The sequence below is a fragment of the Strix aluco genome, chromosome 5 (genome assembly GCF_031877795.1).
Source record: "Strix aluco isolate bStrAlu1 chromosome 5, bStrAlu1.hap1, whole genome shotgun sequence".
NCBI classification, from domain to species: domain Eukaryota; kingdom Metazoa; phylum Chordata; class Aves; order Strigiformes; family Strigidae; genus Strix; species Strix aluco.
The window spans coordinates 35137736-35160261 of record NC_133935.1 but is presented as its reverse complement, the minus strand read 5'-3'; the positions used below and the strand labels follow the sequence as shown (position 1 = coordinate 35160261).

General features: G+C 41.0%; 1 protein-coding gene across 1 annotated transcript in view; it reads left to right on the top strand.

The window, feature by feature from the left end:
• The window catches only part of SLC17A8 (solute carrier family 17 member 8), a 31733-nt gene that overhangs the window by 3652 nt on the left and 5555 nt on the right, over positions 1-22526 (top strand). Inside the window, exons 2-8 of the mRNA XM_074825410.1 lie at positions 3888-4140; positions 7844-7962; positions 14811-14925; positions 15399-15486; positions 17661-17747; positions 18666-18805; positions 20361-20510. Of these exons, the coding sequence (XP_074681511.1) occupies positions 3888-4140; positions 7844-7962; positions 14811-14925; positions 15399-15486; positions 17661-17747; positions 18666-18805; positions 20361-20510 (952 nt within the window). The remainder of the gene's footprint in view (positions 1-3887; positions 4141-7843; positions 7963-14810; positions 14926-15398; positions 15487-17660; positions 17748-18665; positions 18806-20360; positions 20511-22526) is intronic.

The following is a 22526-nucleotide window of genomic DNA, read 5'->3' as shown; positions in this document are numbered from 1 at the left end:
TTGGATAAATGATATTTTTTGATAGTCAGTGTGTAGTTTCTGAAGTTACACCAGGATCATCAGTAACTGTTGCATGTAATGACTGATGCTGGATTTGTAGGTGTGAGGTTTGAACATTGTGTATGATTGTGCTGCAGCTGCCTGTGAAAAACTGTAATATCTGGTAGAATTCATTCTAGAATGTTTTCTAACACAGTATTAACAGTAAAAGTATTAACATTTTCCTGTTATTGTAGAATCTATGTGTTTTTCATAAAATGAAATTAAACCGTATGATTCTAGTCCACCTACTTTATCATTTGAAGAAATAACTAATTTCTATGCTAAATTCCTATAAATGGAGATTGCTAAATGTATGTTCTACGGATTTTATTTATTACTGATAGGAATTTTTGAAATTTCTTTCATTGTTCCAAAATTCTGTATATGCCAGAGTAGTCATTCAATAAAGAAGAGAAATTTTGCATATAGTTATGATGACATTTGGGCACAAAACATGGACACAGATATCTAGCTCTTTTTACTTGCCAAGTGTTGTACATTTGCTGAAAAAAGGAAACAGATTGATGTAAGGACTGAACATTTCCCATGCAGCAAAATACTCTCCAGTGTTAGTCAGATAATTAGAGGAAAGAACTGGCTCTGAAGCAGTTTTCTTCTAAATCACTGGTGTACAACAAATGAAACAAATGAAAATTTTCAGTGGCACTACTAAAATACATAGGAATACATTGGAATACATAGGAATACATTGGAAGATATATTTCTCATCTTTTCATGGGGTTGCCATACCTTCATTATATACCTGTTCAATAAAATAAAGCCAAAAATCTAGGTCAAACATTGGCTCTGTGAATGTCTGCACTGCACTTCATCCTGGCTCCATTTTTTGACTGCTATTGCAAAACAGTTTTCTCCAAGATAAATCTGCTATAAAGGGGTTAACATTAAGCTTTGGGGATATGAAATACACTGTGTGGATTTGGGGACATGGATCAGTCCTCAACTTGCTTTTATTAATGAGTAGTTGAATACAATAGCAAAGCAATTAATTTCTCCTCAGAGGCAATGTTGGCCCACAGTACTAGTCCTGGTTTACCACTTTTAACAGTGAATTTGGAGCAGAGGATGTTTTCATGCCTATCTGAATTGACAGCCAGCTGAAAATGTCCAGATCAGAACAGATGTTTTGGCTTTGCATGATGTGTCTAATCTTTGTCAGCTGCCCAAAATAATACACCAATTAAAGCCTAATGTCTCTCTTATAAATAGAGAGCCTGGTAAAGGTATAAACAATTGAGAAATTGTGCTTTGATTTAATTCAATCAATAGCTTAGATTATGTTAGAGAAAGACAATTAAATTACTTCTTTTGGTTTGTTAATAACTCTTTTGACATGACAAAAGTTCTAAAAAATAATTATTCAATTGTCTTTTCACTTCCTGAAATTGTACTTTGATTTAATTCAATCAATAGCTTAGATTATGTTAGAGAAAGACAATCAAATTACTTCTTTTGGTTTGTTAATAACTCTTTTGAGATGACAACAGTTCTAAAAAATAATTATTCAATTGTCTTTTTACTTCCTGAGGTTTTTATTTTTGATATTTTATTCAGTTTACACCTACCTATATTAGCACACAGAGCATGGAATATAAAGTGTCTTCTTTTTAAAGTGCCTGACTGCATTACTCTCTGTACTCTCATTTCACTAACAAATGCTGTTTCCCTGACAGTGAATCATAAGATCTCAATCACCTTCAATAACACCACAGTAATATCACATTTCCTGTGTTACCTTGCTTTAATGCAAAGTCTTCCCTCCAGCCTGACAATGAGCTAATGATCTAACTTGGCAGTTAGCACTGCTTTGAGCAAAGGATTAGGTCAAATAAACCCAGGAGTTTCCTTCTGGCCCAAAACACTCTGATTCTAGTGTTTCTTGGAAATGTGACCTGATGGACTGTAACACACTTTTTTTTTTTCTTTTTGCTAAGACTAAGGCTGAAGTAATGGTTTTATGATACGATGTAAAAAGGAATAATATAGTAAATGATGCACCAGTTAGCCTGTAGCTCTAAAGCCTAGAAACGCTGAGATTTTAAAGTGAAACTTCATATTGGAAAGATATATTTAAGTCCACAGAAGCACCCTGGGAAGCCATACTTACCGCCTATATTTGCAAAACCTTTAGTATAGAGTACTATCTGTTAGATTATGGGTAGTACCTAAGACTTAGAGCACCTGGAGAAAGCTGTGATTAAACCAACACTGTTCTCCCACAAGACCCAACCAGCTACTGTGTAGATCAGTCAGGTGTAGCTCATCCATGTATGCTCTGTCAACATTTCTTTATATTTGGAAGTGCATTAAATTTCAAATACACTCAGCCACATGTATGAAAGAAGGAAATAGTTACTCCTTATCAGAAAAGAGTGAATGAAATAATTTTATCATCTTACATGGCAAGGTGGACTTCCTTTAGATTAAGTAACTGTTTGTATTTTCACAGCACTGAGACACATGGCAGACACAAAAGGAGCTGGATCCTGAGCTCACTGTTTCAGAGCAATGCCAAAACTGAAAGGCTTCATAATGTAGCTGCTGATCAAAGCCTCCTTTTAGTAAACACTTAACCTTAAGCTCATCGGTAGTGTTCAGTGGGCTAGTCATGTATTCACAGATAACCATGAGCTTAAGTGTTTCAGCATGTCAGAAAACCCATATTCTGCATTTAAAACAATTGCATGGGAAGTTAATATTAGAAAAGGAAGTATTTAGCTCTGGCCCTGGTGTGTGTGTTCAGTTCTTTCTCACCTCGCCTTTTATACCAGAGACATTCCCTGGTCCTGCAGCACAGGATGTTAAGAGCTCCAATCAGATTGGGAGAGCAAATTAATTTTTAATTGCATTATCATGCAATTCCAGATTATGTGGAAGTGCCATTTTGTTTAATACTCAAAGCCAGAGGAGCTGTACTCCCATGTTAGTTGGTAGCTGATGGGCAACCTCTTGCATGCTGAAATGGCTAGGTACCATTTTCTCCTATTCCAAGTGAATGGAAAAGCCCACATCCCTGGCACCTTCTCTCCCAGTTCCTCGCAACTGCAGTGCAATTGCTACACCAAATTTGATCCCAGGCAAAGCCCTTTCAGCCTCTGCTGCTGAGCAGTGGTGAATCAGCAGCCCACAAAGTCTCTGTCTTCCTTCAGATCTCATTTAATATTGAGTATTTTACACAAAGGGCAACACGTTCAACACGTTCCTGGTGGTGAGAGGATGTTTCAGAGAAGAGGAGACATGTGGCTTCAAATCCCTTCAGGCAGAGAAAGTCTAGGTCTGGCTCTTCTACTTCTTAAGTAGGGGCTCTAATGCCAGAGCCTTTTTTCCTCTTCAGTATAGCCCTGGGTTTTGTTGCACAGGTGAAAACAAATTCACGGGGAGTTTTGGGCTAAGCAAACCCATGTTTTGTGTTGTATTTGGCCTTTTCTTGAAACCTACAGCCAGCTCTGCTTAGTGGATCTAATTAGAAATCATGATTAATTTCTTCATATGTATATTTTCCTAAAAACCAGCAGCATTTATCACAACAGAACTCAATTTAGCTCTCATAATGATGCTCATGAACAGCCTGTGAACATTTCTCCACTAGCTGTCCAGCTAGGTGGTTCAGATTTACAAACTTCAGAGGTCGTTCGTGAAAAAGTGTAGTCTATGCTAACCTTTCAAAGCCTGCCCAGCATTAGCTCATCATACCGCCAAGAGACAAACACCTCGCAAGGAGATGATTTATCAGCTGACTGGAACACATAATTGCCCATCTACATTTCAGTAAATTTTACTGAGAAAATAAGGCATTTTCATTTTCTCTTTCTTCATCCATTTAGGAAAATTGATGGCACCAACACAGAGGAGGATCACATTGAGCTGACGGAAGAGGGGCGGCCGGTGCAGGCAAGCACCCGCAAGCCAGCACCATGTGACTGCTACTGCTGTGGGCTGCCCAAGCGCTACATCATTGCCATAATGAGCGGTCTGGGCTTTTGCATCTCCTTTGGAATTAGGTGTAACCTAGGTGTTGCCATCGTGGAAATGGTGAACAATAACACTGTTTACGTTAATGGAAAACCAGAGCTGCAGGTGAGAAAACGTCTTCTTTTCACTCTTCTGAGCAGACCCCATTTCAAAATCATCAAAGTGCCACATATCAAAGCACTGTGTATACGTAGATCAAAAACTGAGGCAGGGAGACACATGAATCTTGATTCACATAGATGTGTAGCTGCTTAACTCCTATTTAGATGTTGAAGTCATATTAAAAATCAGTAAGATCAGAGGATTTGCAATGTCATAGAGCATGTAAGCAGCATAAATGAGAATTGTATTGGCTTGCATGTCTATCAGGTCCTCGATCTTTCAGTTGTAGACCAATTTTGTTGCTGTGGCAGAAGTTTTTACTATTTACCATCTCTCAGGGAAGCAGGCTCTGATGCTGCTGCAGAAGAAATTATTAATTGCTGTACATAGTGCTGCACTCTATTTAGATCAGTAGATTACTTTCAAGACCTTAAAGTAGTCACTGGCAATAAGGCAACAGATTTTTAGAGGTTATTGACAATGTGGACTTTTGTCTACAGGTATTCAGAGCTAGGTACCAAGCTATTTTCAAATTTGCAGTAGATGGCATGTGGTTCACAGCAGATGTCTACAAGCCTTTAACAATGCACCCAAGGAACTGCAGGTTCAATGCATACCTTAGTTTCCCCAGTCCTGCCTTGGTATATGGCTGTGATATCATGAGTCCCTTTATGGACTTCATGAACTTGAGCCTTTACATTTGCTCCACTCATTGATTTTTTTTTTTTAATTTTTTTTGATATTTTTGTCCTAACAAATTATCACAGGAATGTTGACTCTTACCTGATGATTCCCCATGTGTTGAGGTCTAGAAGAAAAGCCACTACAGAAGGACAAAGTATCATCAGACCCTCCCAGGGAATGGAGGCTTCCCCCAGCCCATGGATACCCTTCGTTTGTCAGCACATTCCCTAAAACAAAACACATCTCCCAGAGAGACAGATACCTTTTGTCATTTTTCTAGAGATGAGTGAAAAGCTGTATAGTTATTCATCAGCTTTTCTCACAGATATGTTAACTTTTGGTAAAAAACTTTTGTCTATAGCAAATTTTCAAAGTTAAAAGTATGCCTGCCTGTATGATTCGTGGTCATAGGAGGTATTGATCTGCAAAGACCAGAGAAGATGTTTATGATTCTAGGGCTGGGGATAAAGTAAATCTTCCTTCCCTTCCCGCGTTATGCTATGGCCAGTCTTTCAGTGTTTTTCTCTGCCCTTCCTAACTATCAAGTAGAGTGTTTCCAATCAGACTCAGTAAACCCCAGAAAGATTTACCAAAGTGAATGAATAGTTTTCTAGTGGAGAGCAGCTGTGTGGAAAGGGACCTGTGGACAACAAGCTCAGTATGAGTGAACAGTGTGCTGCTGTGGGAAAAAAAAGCCAGTGAGATGCTGAGTTGTATCAACAAGGGCATCACCAGCAAAGTCATTATCTCACTTGGCACTTGTCAGGCCACACCTGGAGTACTGTGTTCAGTTTTGGTTCCTGCTGTACAAAAAAGATGTGGACAGCTGGGAGAGGGTCCACCACAAAGATATCAAAGGAGTGAGAAGCCTGCCATATGAGGAAAGGCTGAGAGAACTGGGTTTGTTCAGCCTTGAGAAGAGAAGGAATAGGAGAGACCTTATCACCATATTCCAGCATTTAAAGGGTGGCTACAAAGAAGACAGAGACTCCCTTTTTTCAAGGGGTCACATGGAAAAGACAAGGGGTAATGGGTACAAGTTACTCTTGGGGAGATTCCGACAGGACACAAGGGAAAGTTTTTCATAATGAGACCAATCAGCCACTGGAGTAATCTTCCCAGGGAAGTGGTGGAATCTCCAACACTGGACACTTAAGATTCAACTGGACAGGGTGTTGGGCCATCTTATCTAGACTGTGCTTTTGACAAGAGAGATTGTGCCAGATGATACTTCCAAGTCCCTTCCAACCTGGTATTCTATTATTCTATGACTCTAGTTCTTCATCTGCAATCTCCTCCAACCAGCTCCTGCTGCTTAGACTTGCTGCTGAATTTGTATTTATTCAGCCTAATTCCTGCTCCATGTGGTCCTGCTGGGACTTCCTGGTTCTGTATTTCACACTGGAGCAAAAGGGTGTGCCTGCATAGGCTGGGAAGCTCAGAAGAGGTAGTTTGAGGAAATTCAGACAAACTCCTCTCACAAATCTCAGATTATTGTGTTTGGGCATGAGTACCTCCTGGTACAGGAACTTTTCCCATGTGTCATGGTGTTTCTGCCTGCAGAAATTACTACCTAGAAACTAAGCTGGAAATTACTAGTAGAAAATTAGGTATTTAAAACAGAAATGTAACTCAGCTGAGGAAAGTGGGTCTCTTGTCAGAATGCATATTGATGGGGAGGGAAATCCTTTAGCTCTCTGTAAAGATGTCTGGCTAACTAATGCCATCTTTCTCCCTGCAGATGAAAAGATGACTTGTTTTTCAATATGTTTGTTTGGGAAAAAAAATCAACTTACCTGGGAAAACTGGTTCTTCTTTTTACACACAGAAAATAATACAGGAAAAAAAAAAAAAGATGTTAAGGTTTATCACTCTAGTTCTCATTTTTCTGTAGTGTTTTAGTGACACTTTTAATTCAGAATTTAAGATATCTGTGCTGCTTCCTCACATGATGCTTAGCCACCTTTCCCTGCTGTGTGATTAGCATAAAAATGATCATGAAGCAAAACATCATGGTTTCTCGTTGCTCCAAGACAGTTCTGAATTGAGGGTTCAAGGAGAAAAAGTTGACACTGACCTTACATTAGTGTGATTGTACTGAGCCAGGCCCTGTCTGATCTCCCAGAATAGAGGGCAGGGGGGGCACCTTTTTCTTCACTTCCTCTATGTTTTGCCCTGGGCTTTGGCTATCCCTCCTCTGAACAAATATGTCAAACAGAGTCACCAGAGAACAGGAATGTCCTTGTTCAGGAAGAGCCTTGAGAAGACTGAAACTGTTTGGTATCCAAGGATGAGGTGTATGGTGAAAGTATTTCTCTTGGCTGTAGACATTTTTGGCTAGGAACCATGTATGACCAGCCTGTGGCTGGCCTTCTCCATCCAAATTCAGCCCTAAAACTGGCATCACTTTTAATAAAAGATAAACTAGTCAGATAGCTAGTGTTATCTAGTTTTATTTCCAGATTGCCTTGTCTTCAGGTGTTACCCCTCCCCAACACCCCACCCCCCCACTTTTCTGCTCCCATGCCACTTAATGCAGATGGTGGATGGTCAGAGTTTGGCCCTGACAAGGAGAACCATGGATAAGCCTGACCAGGAAGCTGATCAACCCAAAGGACCTAAGCAACCTTGCTAATTTTGGGGAAATTGATATGTCCATTGAAAGGCATCAGGTCCATGTTATAACACTGAGCAGGCTTGAAAACAAAGGTTTCAGGACTAAGCAGCCCAGGGGGAAGCAGTGACAAGTGGCAAAGATGAAGATCCAGCATTAGCTGGCTTCTGGCTGAAACCTTTCCCCCGCCTATTCACCCGACTGAAAGCTAAGAGCAAAAGCAGTAATCTCACATGGGAATCTGACATCCTTTTGCCTTAACTGGGGGGTTTCAAGCTCAGCAACACCAGCAAGTGTAAAGAGGCTGCCTTGATTTGGATGGGGGTGACCTCTGTGTGTCTTCCCAACAGTGGTTATCTTTCAATGAATATGCTTCATTTTACAGAATTTCTTCCGTTTCCTTTACAGAAAGCCCAATTCAACTGGGATCCAGAGACAGTGGGACTCATTCATGGCTCTTTTTTCTGGGGTTACATTGTGACACAAATTCCAGGAGGGTTCATCTCAAACAAATTAGCTGCTAACAGGTAAGAAAGCAATAATCAAAAGAATTAAGCTTTACAGCCTGGTGACTGCTTTGCACTGTTTAAATTATGATTATCAAAATAGTGAAATAATGTGTTTCAGGAATACACACCTGAAACTGAATGTGCAGTATTTATGTCTATAACAAAAAATGAGACTAGAGTTCCATTATGGGTCTATTGCTGATTCTCCTAATTTAGCTTGTTCATCTCAAATATTTACACATTTTTTCTCTGAACAATAATGCTTTCTGGAGTGTTAGGAAAATCACACATAATGCTTCAGACAATGATTGTAGCATTTGTCTTTCAGCAGTTGCCTTAGTGCTTTTTAACTCAACACCAAACAAGAAATTTCAAACAAAATTTGACCTTTCTCCTTTAAAAATTCCCTGTGGACTGAAGCCAAGCATGTAGGAATTACAGAAATATTTCTGTTCTGAAGATACAAATCCATCTTCCTGCACACAGATATCCTCACCATGGCTAGATATGGTACTGACTGTAATTAGGATTGCCTAGAACTTCTAATAGAGCCTCATGATTTCTGTTTGGTGATCTCTGAGCATCTATACATATTTCTTCTGTGCTCGTGGTGTTTGTGGGTTTCTTTTTTTTTTTTTTTTTAATTCAACTGCTTTTGAAAATGAGAGTAAGAAAAGTAGCTAATTTTGGCAAAGCTAACTTTGGTTTTGGGCTTTACTTCAAAAAGTCTTCAGAACTTGGAACATGATCACAAGAGAGAGGCAGATTGTCTGAAGACAGCTGGTTGTGAATGAGCTCATGAGAAGTGTATGTTAAGGGTGTTTGCGATCTTCAGATAAAAGAGATGGTTAGTACTCATTTCATTCTTTCAAACAAGATGTGACCTATCTACAAATGCTTTCAGAATCGGAAAAGGTCTTTAAAACCTTCAGTTATACATTGCTTTGCCCCAAACCAAAGTACTTTGCTCTCTGCATTCTACAAAGAGCTATAGGGGTTACAAGACTGCCTGGGCATTCTTCCCACCCATATGCCCTTATGGAAATGATTCCAGGTCAGAGTCATCCCATAGAATTGCCCAGAAGTTCAGTCCCAACTCTCCTTTGTCTGTAACCAAAAGTTACTCAGATTTCAGTTTGCACTGCTTCTTCAACATTGCTAGCATCCTCAATTATTCATTTCTCTACCCCACAAAAGTGCCTAAGCAGAGTATATTTCCATCTGCCAAATAAGCCAAATTATCTAAGCTTAATCATTTCCCCAGCCTTTCTAGTCTTGCCACCAGCTTTTGCAGCAGAAGGGTCCCAAAACACAGATGTGCACACTGTTGACTGAATAATTCAGTGTATTATTAGTTTGGCTTTTGTTTCCTTAATTATCTGGCAAACAGTAAAATCAACCATGTTTACACTGTAAATCAATGTATTTTGTCAGTGGACTACTTCCTAAGTACATGTTGTGCATATGCACAAAGGCTATATTTCTGTCCCCATGAGAGTTTCAGACTCAATCTATGCTATATTGAGATTATTGAGATAATCACATTATGGATTTGACTATCATAACTGGGTTTAGGAGTAGAATTTGCTGAGAAACAAGAATATCCCAAAAGCTGAGTTCAAAGAGAATTTCTGTTTGCAATAATAGGATTCACAAGTCTGGCTAACTCTAAGTTTTTCCTTTACTCCTTGTCTACCCAACCATTTTCAGCTTGGGTAGATTCACCAGTGGTGCGAAGTTCCTGTTTCAGAGGGGTTATTTGCTAAGACACAGGGCAGGAAACCAAGAGATCTGGGCCCAGTCTGTGAACCCACCAGCCCTAAAGAGACAAATGCTTTATTCTGTCCCAGCTGTACTCTGGCAATGAAATGTACTATTCTAATTACTGACATTACAGACTTAGGTACAGGCTCTTTTGTCACCTGTTTGTTGCATCTGCTCAGCACTGTGCAACTTTGAACATACATGGATGCCCCCATCCCAGGCACTTCTCTAATGCAAATAATTATCTGTAATAATGTGGGATTCAAACGGATCTCAGAACAGCTTAAAATATTGAGTGCTTTATGATTTTGCACTAAAACCTTCTAACACAATGTAATTTGCTTTATACATTTGTCCAAATTTGTGTAGGTCTGCATTACATCAAAAAGTTCATGAATCATTTAGTGACAGTCAGTCACTAGTTTAGGTCATCAGAGACCTGCTACACCACTTGGATGCACACAAGTCTGTGGGACTGGATGGGTTACACCCAAGGGTGCTGAAAGAGTTGGCAGAGGTGCTCGCCAAGACACTTTCCGTGATTTACCTGTAATCATGGCTAACTGGGGAGGTCCCATTGGACTGGAGGGTGGCAAATGTGACACCCATCTACAAGAGAGGCAGAAAGGAGGATCCAGGAAACTATAGACTTGTCAATCTGACCTCGGTGCCAGGGAAGGTCATGGAGCAGGTCATCTCGAGTGCCATTAAAAGTCATACAATGGACAACCAGGGGATCAGGCCTAGTCAGCATGGGTTTATGAAAGGCAGGTCCTGCCTGACAAACCTGATCTCCTTCTATGACAGGGCAACCTGCTTATTGGATGAGGGAAAGGCTGTGGATGTTGTTTACCTTGACTTCAGTAAGGCCTTTGACACCGTTTCCCACAGCATTCTCCTGGAGAAACTGACTGCTCGAGGCTTGGATGGGCACACGCTTTGCTGGGTAAAAAACTGGCTGGATGGCCGGGCCCAAAGAGTTGTGGTGAATGGAGTTAAATCCGGTTGGCAGCCGGTCACGAGTGGTGTCCCCCAGGGCTCGGTTTTGGGGCCACTCCTGTTTGCCATCTTTATTGATGACCTAGACGAGGGGATCGAGTGCACCCTCAGTAAGTTTGCAGATGACACCAAGTTGGGTGGGAGTGTTGATCTGCTCGAGGGTAGGGAGGTTCTGCAGAGAGACCTGGACAGGCTGGAGCGATGGGCTAAGGCCAACTGTATGAGTTTCAAAAAGGCCAAATGCCGGGTGCTGCACTTTGGCCACAACAACCCCCAGCAGCGCTACAGGCTTGGGGAGGAGTGGCTGGAGAGCTGCCAGTCAGAGAGGGACCTGGGGGTGTTGATTGACAGCCGGCTGAACAGGAGCCAGCAGTGTGCCCAGGTGGCCAAGAAGGCCAATGGTATCCTGGCCTGTATCAGAAATAGCGTGACCAGCAGGGACAGGGAAGTGATCTTACCCCTGTACTCGGCACTGGTGAGGCCGCACCTCGATTACTGTGTTCACTTTTGGGCCCCTCACTACAAAAAGGACATTGAATTACTCGAGCGTGTCCAAAGAAGGGCAACGAAGCTGGTGAAGGGTCTGGAGCACATGTCGTATGAGGAGCAGCTGAGGGAACTGTGGTTGTTTAGTCTGGAGAAGAGGAGGCTGAGGGGAGACCTCATCGTCCTCTACAGCTACCTGAAAGGAGGTTGCAGAGAGCTGGGGATGAGTCTCTTTAACCAAGTAATAAGTGATAGGACAAGAGGGAATGGCCTCAAGTTGCACCAGGGAAGGTTTAGACTGGATATTAGGAAGCATTTCTTTATAGAACGGGTTGTTAGGCGTTGGAATGGGCTGCCCAGGCAGTGATGGAGTCCCCATCCCTGAAGGTGTTTAAGAGTAGGGTCGAAATAGCATTTAGGAATATGGTGTAGTTGGGAACTGTCAGTGTTAGGTTAATGGTTGGACTGGATGATCTTCAAGGTCTTTTCCAACCTAGACGATTCTGTGATTCTGTGATTCTGAGTATCCTTTTAACTTGCTGCTTATTCTCAAACATGCATCTAAATGTAATTTCATCATTGTTTGGTGGTGACAAGGATACATAAAACATAAGGCATCTCCTGATACTGGTTTTCAGTAACAACACCCTGCTGGGCAGACGAGTCTGTTGCTGAAGGAGTCTGTTTTGACCCCAAAGTGGCAGGTGGCCGGGGATCAGAGCAGTGAGGGGAGAAGAATACGCAAATGAATTGAAGAGAAAGGGGATATTTTTAGTCATGGTGGGGACAACTTCTTTGGGATAAATAACAGTGAACTGCTGGAAAGATGTTGCCTGTTTGTGAAAACACTTGTCAACCTCTTAAGTAGTAGCAGAAGAGTGACTGGTTCTAACTCAGTATAAATGATACATTTACAACCTAGGCATATTAAGAGCTGGCACTAAATGATGTAGCAGAGATTGGAAACTCAGTCTTCAGAGCTAGCTGTTTGGATAATTAAACACATTCTTTTTCTTACAGCTTATACTTTCACGTGCTTATTAATTTACATAGTTTGCTGTAGTTCCCTGAGACTGTCAACAGCATTACAATAACAGACCTGATATTTCTATTAGTGGCAAGAAGCAAGGTGCAAAACTCTTATTCACTGATCATAATAGAGAACTAAGCAATACTTATTTCTCAGTTAAATGTTTACTTGACTTTGAAAGCAGTCTCCTAAATGTCAAGATATGATCATAGGCTTTGTATTCTACTTCAGATTTTCAGACTGTTTTCTATATAAATCCATTCCTTTGTCACTTCTCTCTGCCAGTCTACCCAGCCTCTTTGCTTTTGTGTTCATCTGTTGAGCCCTTTCTTGTCATTCAGATTATGAGCCGTCTAGGCATATACTGTTGTTTTTGTCAATAGGTGTAGAGAATTTAGATAAAACAGTGCTGATCTCTGACTGTAGATTCTTTGCACTATAATACTACCATTAATCCTACTGTGAATAATAAGACCAGATTCAAAAAATGAAGTGACATATATTTTCTGTGAATAAGTTTTCAAAAAGAGATTGAAACATAAACAATTTAAATCCTTATTAAAAAAAAAAAAAAAAGAGAAGAAAAGAATGGCAACAAAAGGTTTTAAAAGTGGAGCATGATAAACAGCTATGCATAATAAGATCTGTGTATGTCTTTGGCAGAAAAATCAAAAGACAGAGAAATACTGCTGTTGTCCAAATTGTGTGATTTCTAATCAAATATCTGCCTAACACCATTCATATATCAGAAGGGAGCTTAGTGTGTCTTTCTGAAATGCCACACATATAACAAGACAATTCGAATCTTGTTAAAAGTCACAGAATTTGAGTAGTTTGAAAAAGGAACATAAGTTATGGTCCACAAACAGTAGCATGCTGCTAGCTGACATCAGTGTAGCTAGGAGTTGAGGACCTTGAACAAAAGAGACTGCTTTATTCTCAGGGTGTCACCTTGAGTCTTGGAGCAAGACAGGGCAGCTTTGGGCTGACCTCCCGTATCTTAAGTGCTGTGGTCCCTAGGGCCACCAACTGCTGCAACTTTCTATCTGCAGAATGAAAGATCTCCCACACAAAGGCAGTCTGCAGGGAGCCAGACATGGTTGCTTTGAATTGCAGACAACACAAAGAAGACAGTAAACTACTGAGGATTAGTAGTAATCCATTCAATTTAAATGGTGCTTGCCAGATGTGGAGAACTTCTACTGCCAGTTCTGATATTCTTCAGTGCTCTAACAGGATCTTAGAGAGAATCATCATGTAGATCAACTTCCACAGATTCTGGATTAATGAATTCTTGATATTCAGAGAGTGCATGACACAGCTACTGAACCCCATTTGTGGCACAGAAAGGAAACCCGAGGCTTCAATCAGCCAGATATGAAGATATATGAAATCTAATCAATCAAATACAGCTCATTCCTACTAATGGTAGTAATTTCAATGATTGTTCCATCTGGTTGTTCCCAGTCTCTTTCTTGGTTTCCAGTGGTGTTTTTTGTGGTGCAGCAGCCTCATTTTTCAAATGAGCACCTCAGGTGTCCTTTCATGAGCTGTGCACCCAGAGATGCTTTTCTCTTGCACTGCAGCATCAGTGCCTAGCAAACCTGTAGCCCATGCCATACTGAAATGACTGCCCTGTAGCCTCGCTGTCTTTCATGTCTAGCGTCACTGTTGTTTATTATTGACACAGGGCAGTAAGTGTGTACCACTCTTCAGTTAAACACAGGAAAGCCTGTGTCTGTGCTGGGAAAAGCTCCCACTGACTGTGGTGGGTGAGGCAGACATGGCTTTGAGTGCTACCCCACAGCGTCTGAGTGGCCTGGGCTTTCAGGGATGTTGCTTGGATCCATTACCACTACATGGAGGTTTCTGCTGCTTGTTTCTCTGAGGGATGTTAACATTTGGGAGGCTGCAAATGATTTCCCAAGGGCACTGGGCCCCAGGTGCACTTAGAGCCTTGACTGACTTGTGCTGAGCAGCACCAAGTTCTCTGCCCAAGCAGGGTAACAAAATGTTTATACCATGTTTTTCACAGAAGTTGTTTTGTAGAAATGCCCGTTCTATGTCATAGTCACAAAGGACACTTGTAGCTGTTATTTAGAGAAGTGATCATGGAAAGGAGTTGATCTTAAGCAGTCATGTTATACATTACAGCAGCAGCAAGTGGAACTAACCAGCACATGCCCATGTTCAGAGAGGCGTTTAAACCAGACTTTAGCTGATTTAAGTTAAACCCTGATGATATAACAGAATTTAAGTACTTTGCAGGATAAGAATGCTTCTCTCGGGTCAGGACTCATATAAACAGCTTAGCCTCCAGTACCAACATCCATATCTATTCCTCTGATACAAAGAAAAATCCAGCATCTTTGTTTAAGTACTTATAAAACTTCTGTTACATTCAGAGAAGCAAATGTATTGACCACATGGGGATTTATCTCCTTTTGCCAATAAGGGGACTCTGCAAGTATTTGGGTTGGTGAGATTGTGGTATATGAGGCTGTGTCTGTTATTGTACCTGAAAACAGCATCGCTTCTGAAAAGCAGACAATAACTATATTCCCTTTCATGTTACTTTTTTCCATAGGGTATTTGGAGCAGCTATCTTTCTAACATCTACACTGAACATGTTCATCCCTTCTGCAGCAAGAGTGCATTATGGCTGTGTGATGTTTGTAAGGATTCTGCAAGGTCTGGTGGAGGTAGGAGCAGTGACCATTTTGGTCTTTTCATACATCATTTGTTTTTGGAGATTTGGTTCTAAAAAGTCATAAGATATTTTTGTCAGGTTGTCTGATCGATCTACATTTTCACTTGTTCCTCATATTTAGGATGATAATTTTTTAATCATACCAATTTATATTTTCAAGTTTATTTAAAAAGAAATAAAAAGTTTAGGTTTCTGGTGCTGCAGTTTGATCCATTCTAGTTTACTTTTGCCATCCATGGCATGTACCAAACAGCATTTTTACCCCAAAACACATTATCATATAAGTGATTATCCAAATTAGTTTGACATTTTTGTACCCAAACATTAAAGCTCTTCCAGGCTTACCTAATCCTTCCTACATCATTCCATGGTGACAAACAGCTAGACAGGTTGAACAGTATCAGCAAGTACTTGAAGTAGGAATGCAGTGAAAACAAATCATATGATGTGTGAAATGTCTGCCAGGGTGTCACCTACCCAGCCTGCCATGGGATGTGGAGTAAGTGGGCTCCTCCACTGGAGAGAAGCAGGTTGGCCACCACTTCATTCTGTGGTAAGTTGATAGGCTTTTATCATTTATGTAACTACATATACCTATTAGACATATTTTATTAATTTCATGATTTAAAAGAGAAATGCAAACCCTCTGCCCTTTGCTGCATCTGCCTACATACCCATTCAGCTTGTATTATGAGCTCAGGAACCTGAGAGTCATTTTGTTTCTTATGCCATCAGAATGGCTCCCATAGTAAACTAAAATGGGTCTAGAGGTGTCACATGAGAGAAATCACACTTCCAATTTTTTTTTTTTCATTTGCTTCACCCTTAGGGATTCCATTTACTATACATGTTGAATTGACCCTCCTAAACAAGCACACACTCAAAAAAATTATCATAAAAGGACCTGTGTACTTTAGGCTGGCTGCTCAATATATTGCAGTGGAGGTGATGTAACATGTTGCAACTGCCTGTTCTGCTTCACTCTTTTTGAATTACGATCAGGCTTGTACTTTGCTCTCTTCTCTGATTCCCTTTCCAATGTTGACAACTGGCCTTCTGGAAGACGGCTTGTGGGAAATTTCAGAAGACTTTGGGGAGAGGAACCCAGTGGAAAGATGGGAGAAATCAAACTATCTCATTCCGTTTGGAATGTTTCTAGCCTCTGGCAAGAGCCTTAAGCCTTGCTATGAAGCAGGGAGCAGAAGGTTTTACACCTTGTTCTTCAAGGAAGATACCCTCTTTTGCTTACAGCCATGCTAATGAAAAGAAAAAAAAAGGAGGAGGTTCTACTTTTAATTCCATCCTCCAGGTAGCAGGTTTTGCCACAGGTTACTTTGGGCTACCACAGTTTCTTGCCAGAAAAGACTACTGTGAGTGTCACACCTGTCTGGCCCTTTCCCAGGTCTAGTTGGAACTGTCCCCTCCTCATACACTCTTCTACCTAATGTATTCATCTTCTTTTGGTAACTCTGCAACCTTCAATTAGCTGTTAATTCCAGGGAAAACAGTGAATGTTAGTACAGCTCCAGGATGGATTTGGGTAAATGGCTAAATGTAAGGAAGGTAAGGCATAATCCAAATGTACTCCCTCTGCTTTTTTATGCTAAAAAGTCCAGATACGAAGAGTACAGGGCAGGAATGGTTTGGCTGTAATTTCAAATGCAGTGTGTAGGCACTGAAGAAAAAAAGCACTGCTCGTTACTTCACTCTGTCATTTCCCTCTAAGACACCCTCATCATCTGTATTTAGTGTGCCCCTTCCCATTTGTAACAGGGAAATTGGAACGGTGAGTGGATGAACTACACAGAAATGAGGGAGAAGGGTCACTGTGAACCATTGGAGAGAAGTATTTGCTAATGAGTAGAGCAATACCAAATGTTTGTTAACAAAGTATGTTAGACTCTCAAAACTACAAGTATCTAATTTCCTAGAATAATTCAAAGCAACACTTTTTACACATGAAGCCACTGGTACCATCTTGCGGTGAACCCAGATTGCATGAATTCTCCCTAGGGTCTTCATGGAAATTCCTTTCCAAGCACTTAAATACTCATCTCTTCTACAAGTCACTTGGAAATATATTTTACCAGTATTACATATTTCTCAATCAGAAACATTGGCACAGACCACTTTTTAATCCTTCTTTTTCCTATCAATTGTTGTCTATTGCATCTATCTGTTCATGCCCCTGATAGGAACTAAACATGGTTAAACAGACTCAGGGCTGGTCTGAACACCATCTCTGCTAGCAGCACTTATGGGATCATGGGGCTAGAGCCATCACAAGAGCCTCCCAGCATATCTGCAACCATCAGGATTTCTGGACACCAAGAAGGTTTCTGAAATTTGGGCATTAACTTCTCTGGAGCTCACCTCATATGTCACAGGGTTAGGAGGGATTGCCCACTTCAGTGCACACAGCTTATGCCTGCATGGTTGTTTACCATCAGTTCCAGCTTTGTAAATCCCATTTACCTACAGGGCACAGCCCTTCTAGCTGCAAAATGAGACTGGTGATCCCACACCACTGAGGGCCAGTCGTTCCCACCACCCCAAGCCAGATTTTACAGTTGCCATCCCATTTCCCACGTTCACAAGAAAGCATGGTACTGATCAGCCAGGGACATCCCTCCCTGCCCCTGCGAGCACCTGCCTGGATCATCTGCACTGGAAGCTGAGCTCATCTATCATAGCTGACATGTTTTCTTAATCTTTTTTTCCCCTCAGGGTCTTATGCAGGTGCTGTGGTTGCCATGCCACTGGCAGGTGTGCTGGTACAGTATATAGGATGGTCATCAGTCTTTTATATTTATGGTGAGTTGCTTAACATAAAGGATCCTTGCGACTAGACTGGTACTGCCAGGCGTTTAGTTAAACCTGTATAACATGTATGGATCAAAGCTGTTTTGGGGAATGAAGATGTTGCAAATGGATATTCCAATTTATTCCCCACTTATTGCAGCTTCTGAAAGCTTTTATCTTGTAATCATCTGTTGTAAAATGTTTTAAAATTGTTATGACTAGGCTACAGCCCATGGTCACCCAATGACAGGGTTGGATGCAGTTGCAAAGGTTGCTCCATAGCACAAACCCTCACGTGATATGTGTCCCAGAGCACACACTTAACAGCAAATATTACAGCATACACTGCTGATGGGTAGCTGAATGCCTCTGAAACCTTCTGTCCCGAAACATCTGCTCCATGCTGCCGACCCTTGGTAAAAGCAGTGCAAAGTGGTCTCATCACAGGGGTAGGACCTTGTGGCTGTGCTGTGATGCCTCATGCTTCCCCCTATGGCACATGACAGAGCTGTCTCGCACCTGGTCTCGCACATCAGCAACCCAGTTAAGATGGGTTTTCCCTGGAGACAGAGTGCAGCGTAAGATTTGCCATTGCAATCTGATTGTGAAGTTCTTTTACGCAGATTGTGGCCATGTTATGATCACAATGTTATGTGCTTTTTTCCTTCCCCAGGTCCCACATAAAGCTTTACTTCTGCCTTTTCTCTGCCCCATGCATATCATGTAATACAAGTCACAAAATGCTCAAACACTTTGCAAGCAGGCATACAATACACAGAGAGTTAGTTATCATGTTTTCTTACATCTCTGGGCATATTTTCTAGCAGATCTGGTTTAACTGGCTCTTGAAACAAACTTCCAGGCCTGCAGATACTGAAGTGTGACTTTATTGGCTTTTAAAACTGAGCTTTGCTTTTCCCACCACTGTAGGAATGTTTGGGATTGTCTGGTACATGTTCTGGCTGCTTCATGCCTATGAGAGCCCTGCTGCACATCCAACAATAACCAATGAAGAAAAGATATATATAGAAACAAGTATTGGAGAAGGAGCCAGTCTAGCTAGTGCAAGTGTAAGTAAAAAAGGCTTTTCTGGTTATGATTTGTGAGAACTTCGCACAGGATGAACATATGACTGGATGGATACTATTAGCCGCTAAGAGCAGCAGAACTATTTGTTATTGATGTTTAGAGGTGCTTTTTTAATGAGAATTATAGAATCAGACTCATGCAGCTGGGCAGGACGAGTTCAGCCATTTCAGCTCTTGGCTTATAGACACTCCCTCATCTAGGGATGGAAAGGAGTGGGGAGAGAGGGAAAACAACTCTGATCTCCTGTTCTTGAGTAACTATCAGGTTGTTCTAAAATATATTAATGGAAATAGCTAAATAAGAAACTGGCTGCAAATGTTAAATTATCCAGCTGCTTTTTTAGCTCTTACTAAGGATGATTAAAATTCTGAAAGCTTAAGGACAGGGTTTCTGCCCTGCTCACTCTCACAGCAGCTCAGCTCATTGTTTTAAGACTTTCCTCCTCTCTCTGAGAGGATCCTGGAAGATCCTGGAAACTTAAAACTAAAACCTATTTTCCCATCAAACTTCTCTCCATTTCCTTAGATAACTCATTTTTGCTAGTGGTGAAAAACAAAGCTGTTTCTGCATAAACTGTTCCTTCTTGGCTTTTACTCTAGGACATTCTGGAGCAAATTAACTCCAGACTCTTTTCTCTACATGTTTTGTGCAATATAAAGTACCAGACAGTCCTTTTGGGCATGCTCCTGAAGTTTGGTTGAAGTCACTAAGGTCCTGGCTGGAGACACACACACTTATTCCAGGTCACATGGTTTTCCCCCTGCTATACAGTGGTTTTACTACAGAGGACAGTAGTACCACCACCACCATGCGTTCACACACAACCACAGGCATACTATTTCCTCTAGAACACAACTACCATTTAGAAAAACAAAAGGAGAACGTCAATGTATATTGCCATAGTTACATATTTGAGTTTCTGATTTGAATTCTATTACAAGTGAATAGGGCTCTGACGTGGTTTTTGTTCATGCTGTGTGGAGTATTGAGGCATAAATAGAAATTAGAAGTGCTAAAAGCAAGTTATAGAAATTAAATCCCATACCACAGACTTTTTTTGGTGAATGAAATTAATTGGGTTGAAGTAGGTAACTACCTCTTGCTGTGCTACCACATATTTCTTAGGCTGGATAAACCTTTTTTCACAATCCTTTCAGTGGAATGTCTCAAACTGCATCATGCCAAAAAGTGGGGAATGGTACGAGGTTTTCACTAGTTTTCTTTGATTCTGTTATTGATCCTGTTATCCCAGTAGCAGGACTCCAGAAGACCTTGTGTAATTTCAGTAAGTAGAGTAATAATAGTACAGTAGTCATCTTAAAAATCTTAACAATTTTAAGAAAGTTTCTCTACTTGTCTTTTGCCACTAATCCAGGAGATATCTTTCACTTACATTGTAAGTGATTTGCAGTGTAAATTGGATGCAATGTACTGGGTAGTCCTGATACTAAAAGATACTGGGCTCTTTATTCTGCCTTTTGCTTACTCAGAAATGCTTTCAATTTTATTTTTTAATTATTTTTTTATTTTTCCTAGAAATTTAGTACTCCCTGGAAGAGATTTTTCACTTCAATGCCAGTTTATGCAATCATTGTGGCAAATTTTTGCAGAAGCTGGACCTTCTATTTGCTCCTTATAAGTCAGCCTGCTTACTTTGAAGAAGTCTTTGGGTTCGCAATAAGCAAGGTAAATGTCTGAGATGAAGCAGTGACCTTCAGACCTCACCCTAGGAGATGAACAGTGCTTGAAGATCCCAGATCTCTCTGGAGTCATTACAGTAGATTATTCACAGTAGTTGGGATGGCATATTTCTGGTGATCTCGTAGAATAAAATCTTGTTTGCATCAAATTATTAGCAAAAGGAAGGAACTAAAAAGTTGTTTTGGGAAAGAGCTGATTAAAAATAACCATATATCATAAAAACCACAAGGTAAGTGAATAGAAATTTACATTTTGTTCAGTCCTGGCAGTTTAGCATTATTTGCCAGGTAATTTTTATCCTCTTTTTTTTTTTTTTTTTTTTTTTTTTTTAATTTCATTATGTTTCATTGACAATGAGTGGTTGAATTCTTTATGGATTGATATTCCTGACACGGCTGCTTCATTAAATCCAGTATTGTCACACTCCCTCTTCAGAGCATGAATGAGGACTTCTGAATATTTGTTCCAGAAAAGGTTTCCCAACATTCCTTTAAAAAAACTACTTGCTATATTGTAAATTATTTTCAAGCAAGTGTAATCCTGCAAACTGATAAACAACATCATTGTCTGTGTGGTCTGGGAGCACCAGTGTGCCCAGGTTCTGCAATGCTTTTGTGGTGTCAGTGACACTCTGAATGGCCAAGTGCAGCATGGAGTTGAAAAACAGGGGTACTAAGACAAAATAGGTTTGTTTATTCTGAATTGCCTTTCATAAATGTTAGAGTTGCACTTCTGTGTACCTCACTAGTTAAAAACTAATGTAAAAGTGACTCAATGTCAACGTAAGGAGATTGCACATCCTAGAAAATAAACTCAAACTTTTCACTAAACTACTTCTGCAAAGAAAAGCTTCTAGAAGTTGACATGCTGATCACTAAAACTCCACAAAACAGTCTTTTCACATATCTGGGATAAGTACCAGAGCTAACAGAAACAGCAAGAACCCTTTGCAGAAAATTCACCAAGGGAAAGTCACACTTAACCAACTTGCTAAACTTGTGATGAAATGACTGGCCCGGTAGACAAGGGAGAGTAGTGGATACTGTCTACTTAGACTTCAGTAAGGCCTTTGATGCTGTCTCCCATTAGATCCTTATAGACAAGCTGCTGCTGTATGGGCTTGTTGAGCACAGAGTGAGGTGGATTGAAAACTGGCTGAATGGCCAGGTCCAGAGGGTGATGATCAGTAGGCTGAAGTTGAGTTGGAGGACAGTATCTAGCAGTGTACCCTAGGGCTCAATACTGGGCCTGGTCCCAGTATTGGGGTATTGGCATCTTCATTAATGATCCGGATGGTGGGGCAGAGTGTACGCTTAGCAAGTTTGCAGATGACACAAAACTGGGAGGAGAGGCTGATACACTAGAAGGTTGTGTTGCCATCCAGAGGGACCTCGACAGGTTGGACAAATGTGCTGACAGGAACCTCATGAAGTTCAACAAGGGGAAGTGCAAAGTCCTGCACCTGGGGAGGAACAAACCCATGCACCAGTACATGCTGGAGGGCCACCCATCTGGAAAGCAGCTTTGCAAAAATGGACCTGGGGCTCCTGGTGGACACCAGGTTGAACATGAGCCAGCAATGTGCCCTTACAGTAAAGAAGGCAAATGGTATCCTGCACTGCATTAAGCAAAATATTGTCAGCAGGTAGAGGAAGGCAATCTTTCCCCTCTACACAGCACTGATGAGGCCATACCTGGAGTACTGTATTCAGTTCTGGGCTCACTAGTATAAGAGAGACATAGACATACTGGAGAGAGTCCAATGAAGGTCCTCAAAGGTGATTAAGGAACTGGAGCCTCTCCAATTCCTATGAGGAAAGGCTGAGAGCTGAAACTGTTCAGCCTGCAGAAGAGAAGCCTCAGAGGGGGATCTCATCAATGTATATGAATACCTGAAGGGAGGGTGCAAAGAAGACAAAGCCAGGCTTTTCTCAGTAGTGTCCAGTGACAGGACCAGAGGCAGTGGGCACATGCTGAAATACAGGACATCCTATCTGAACA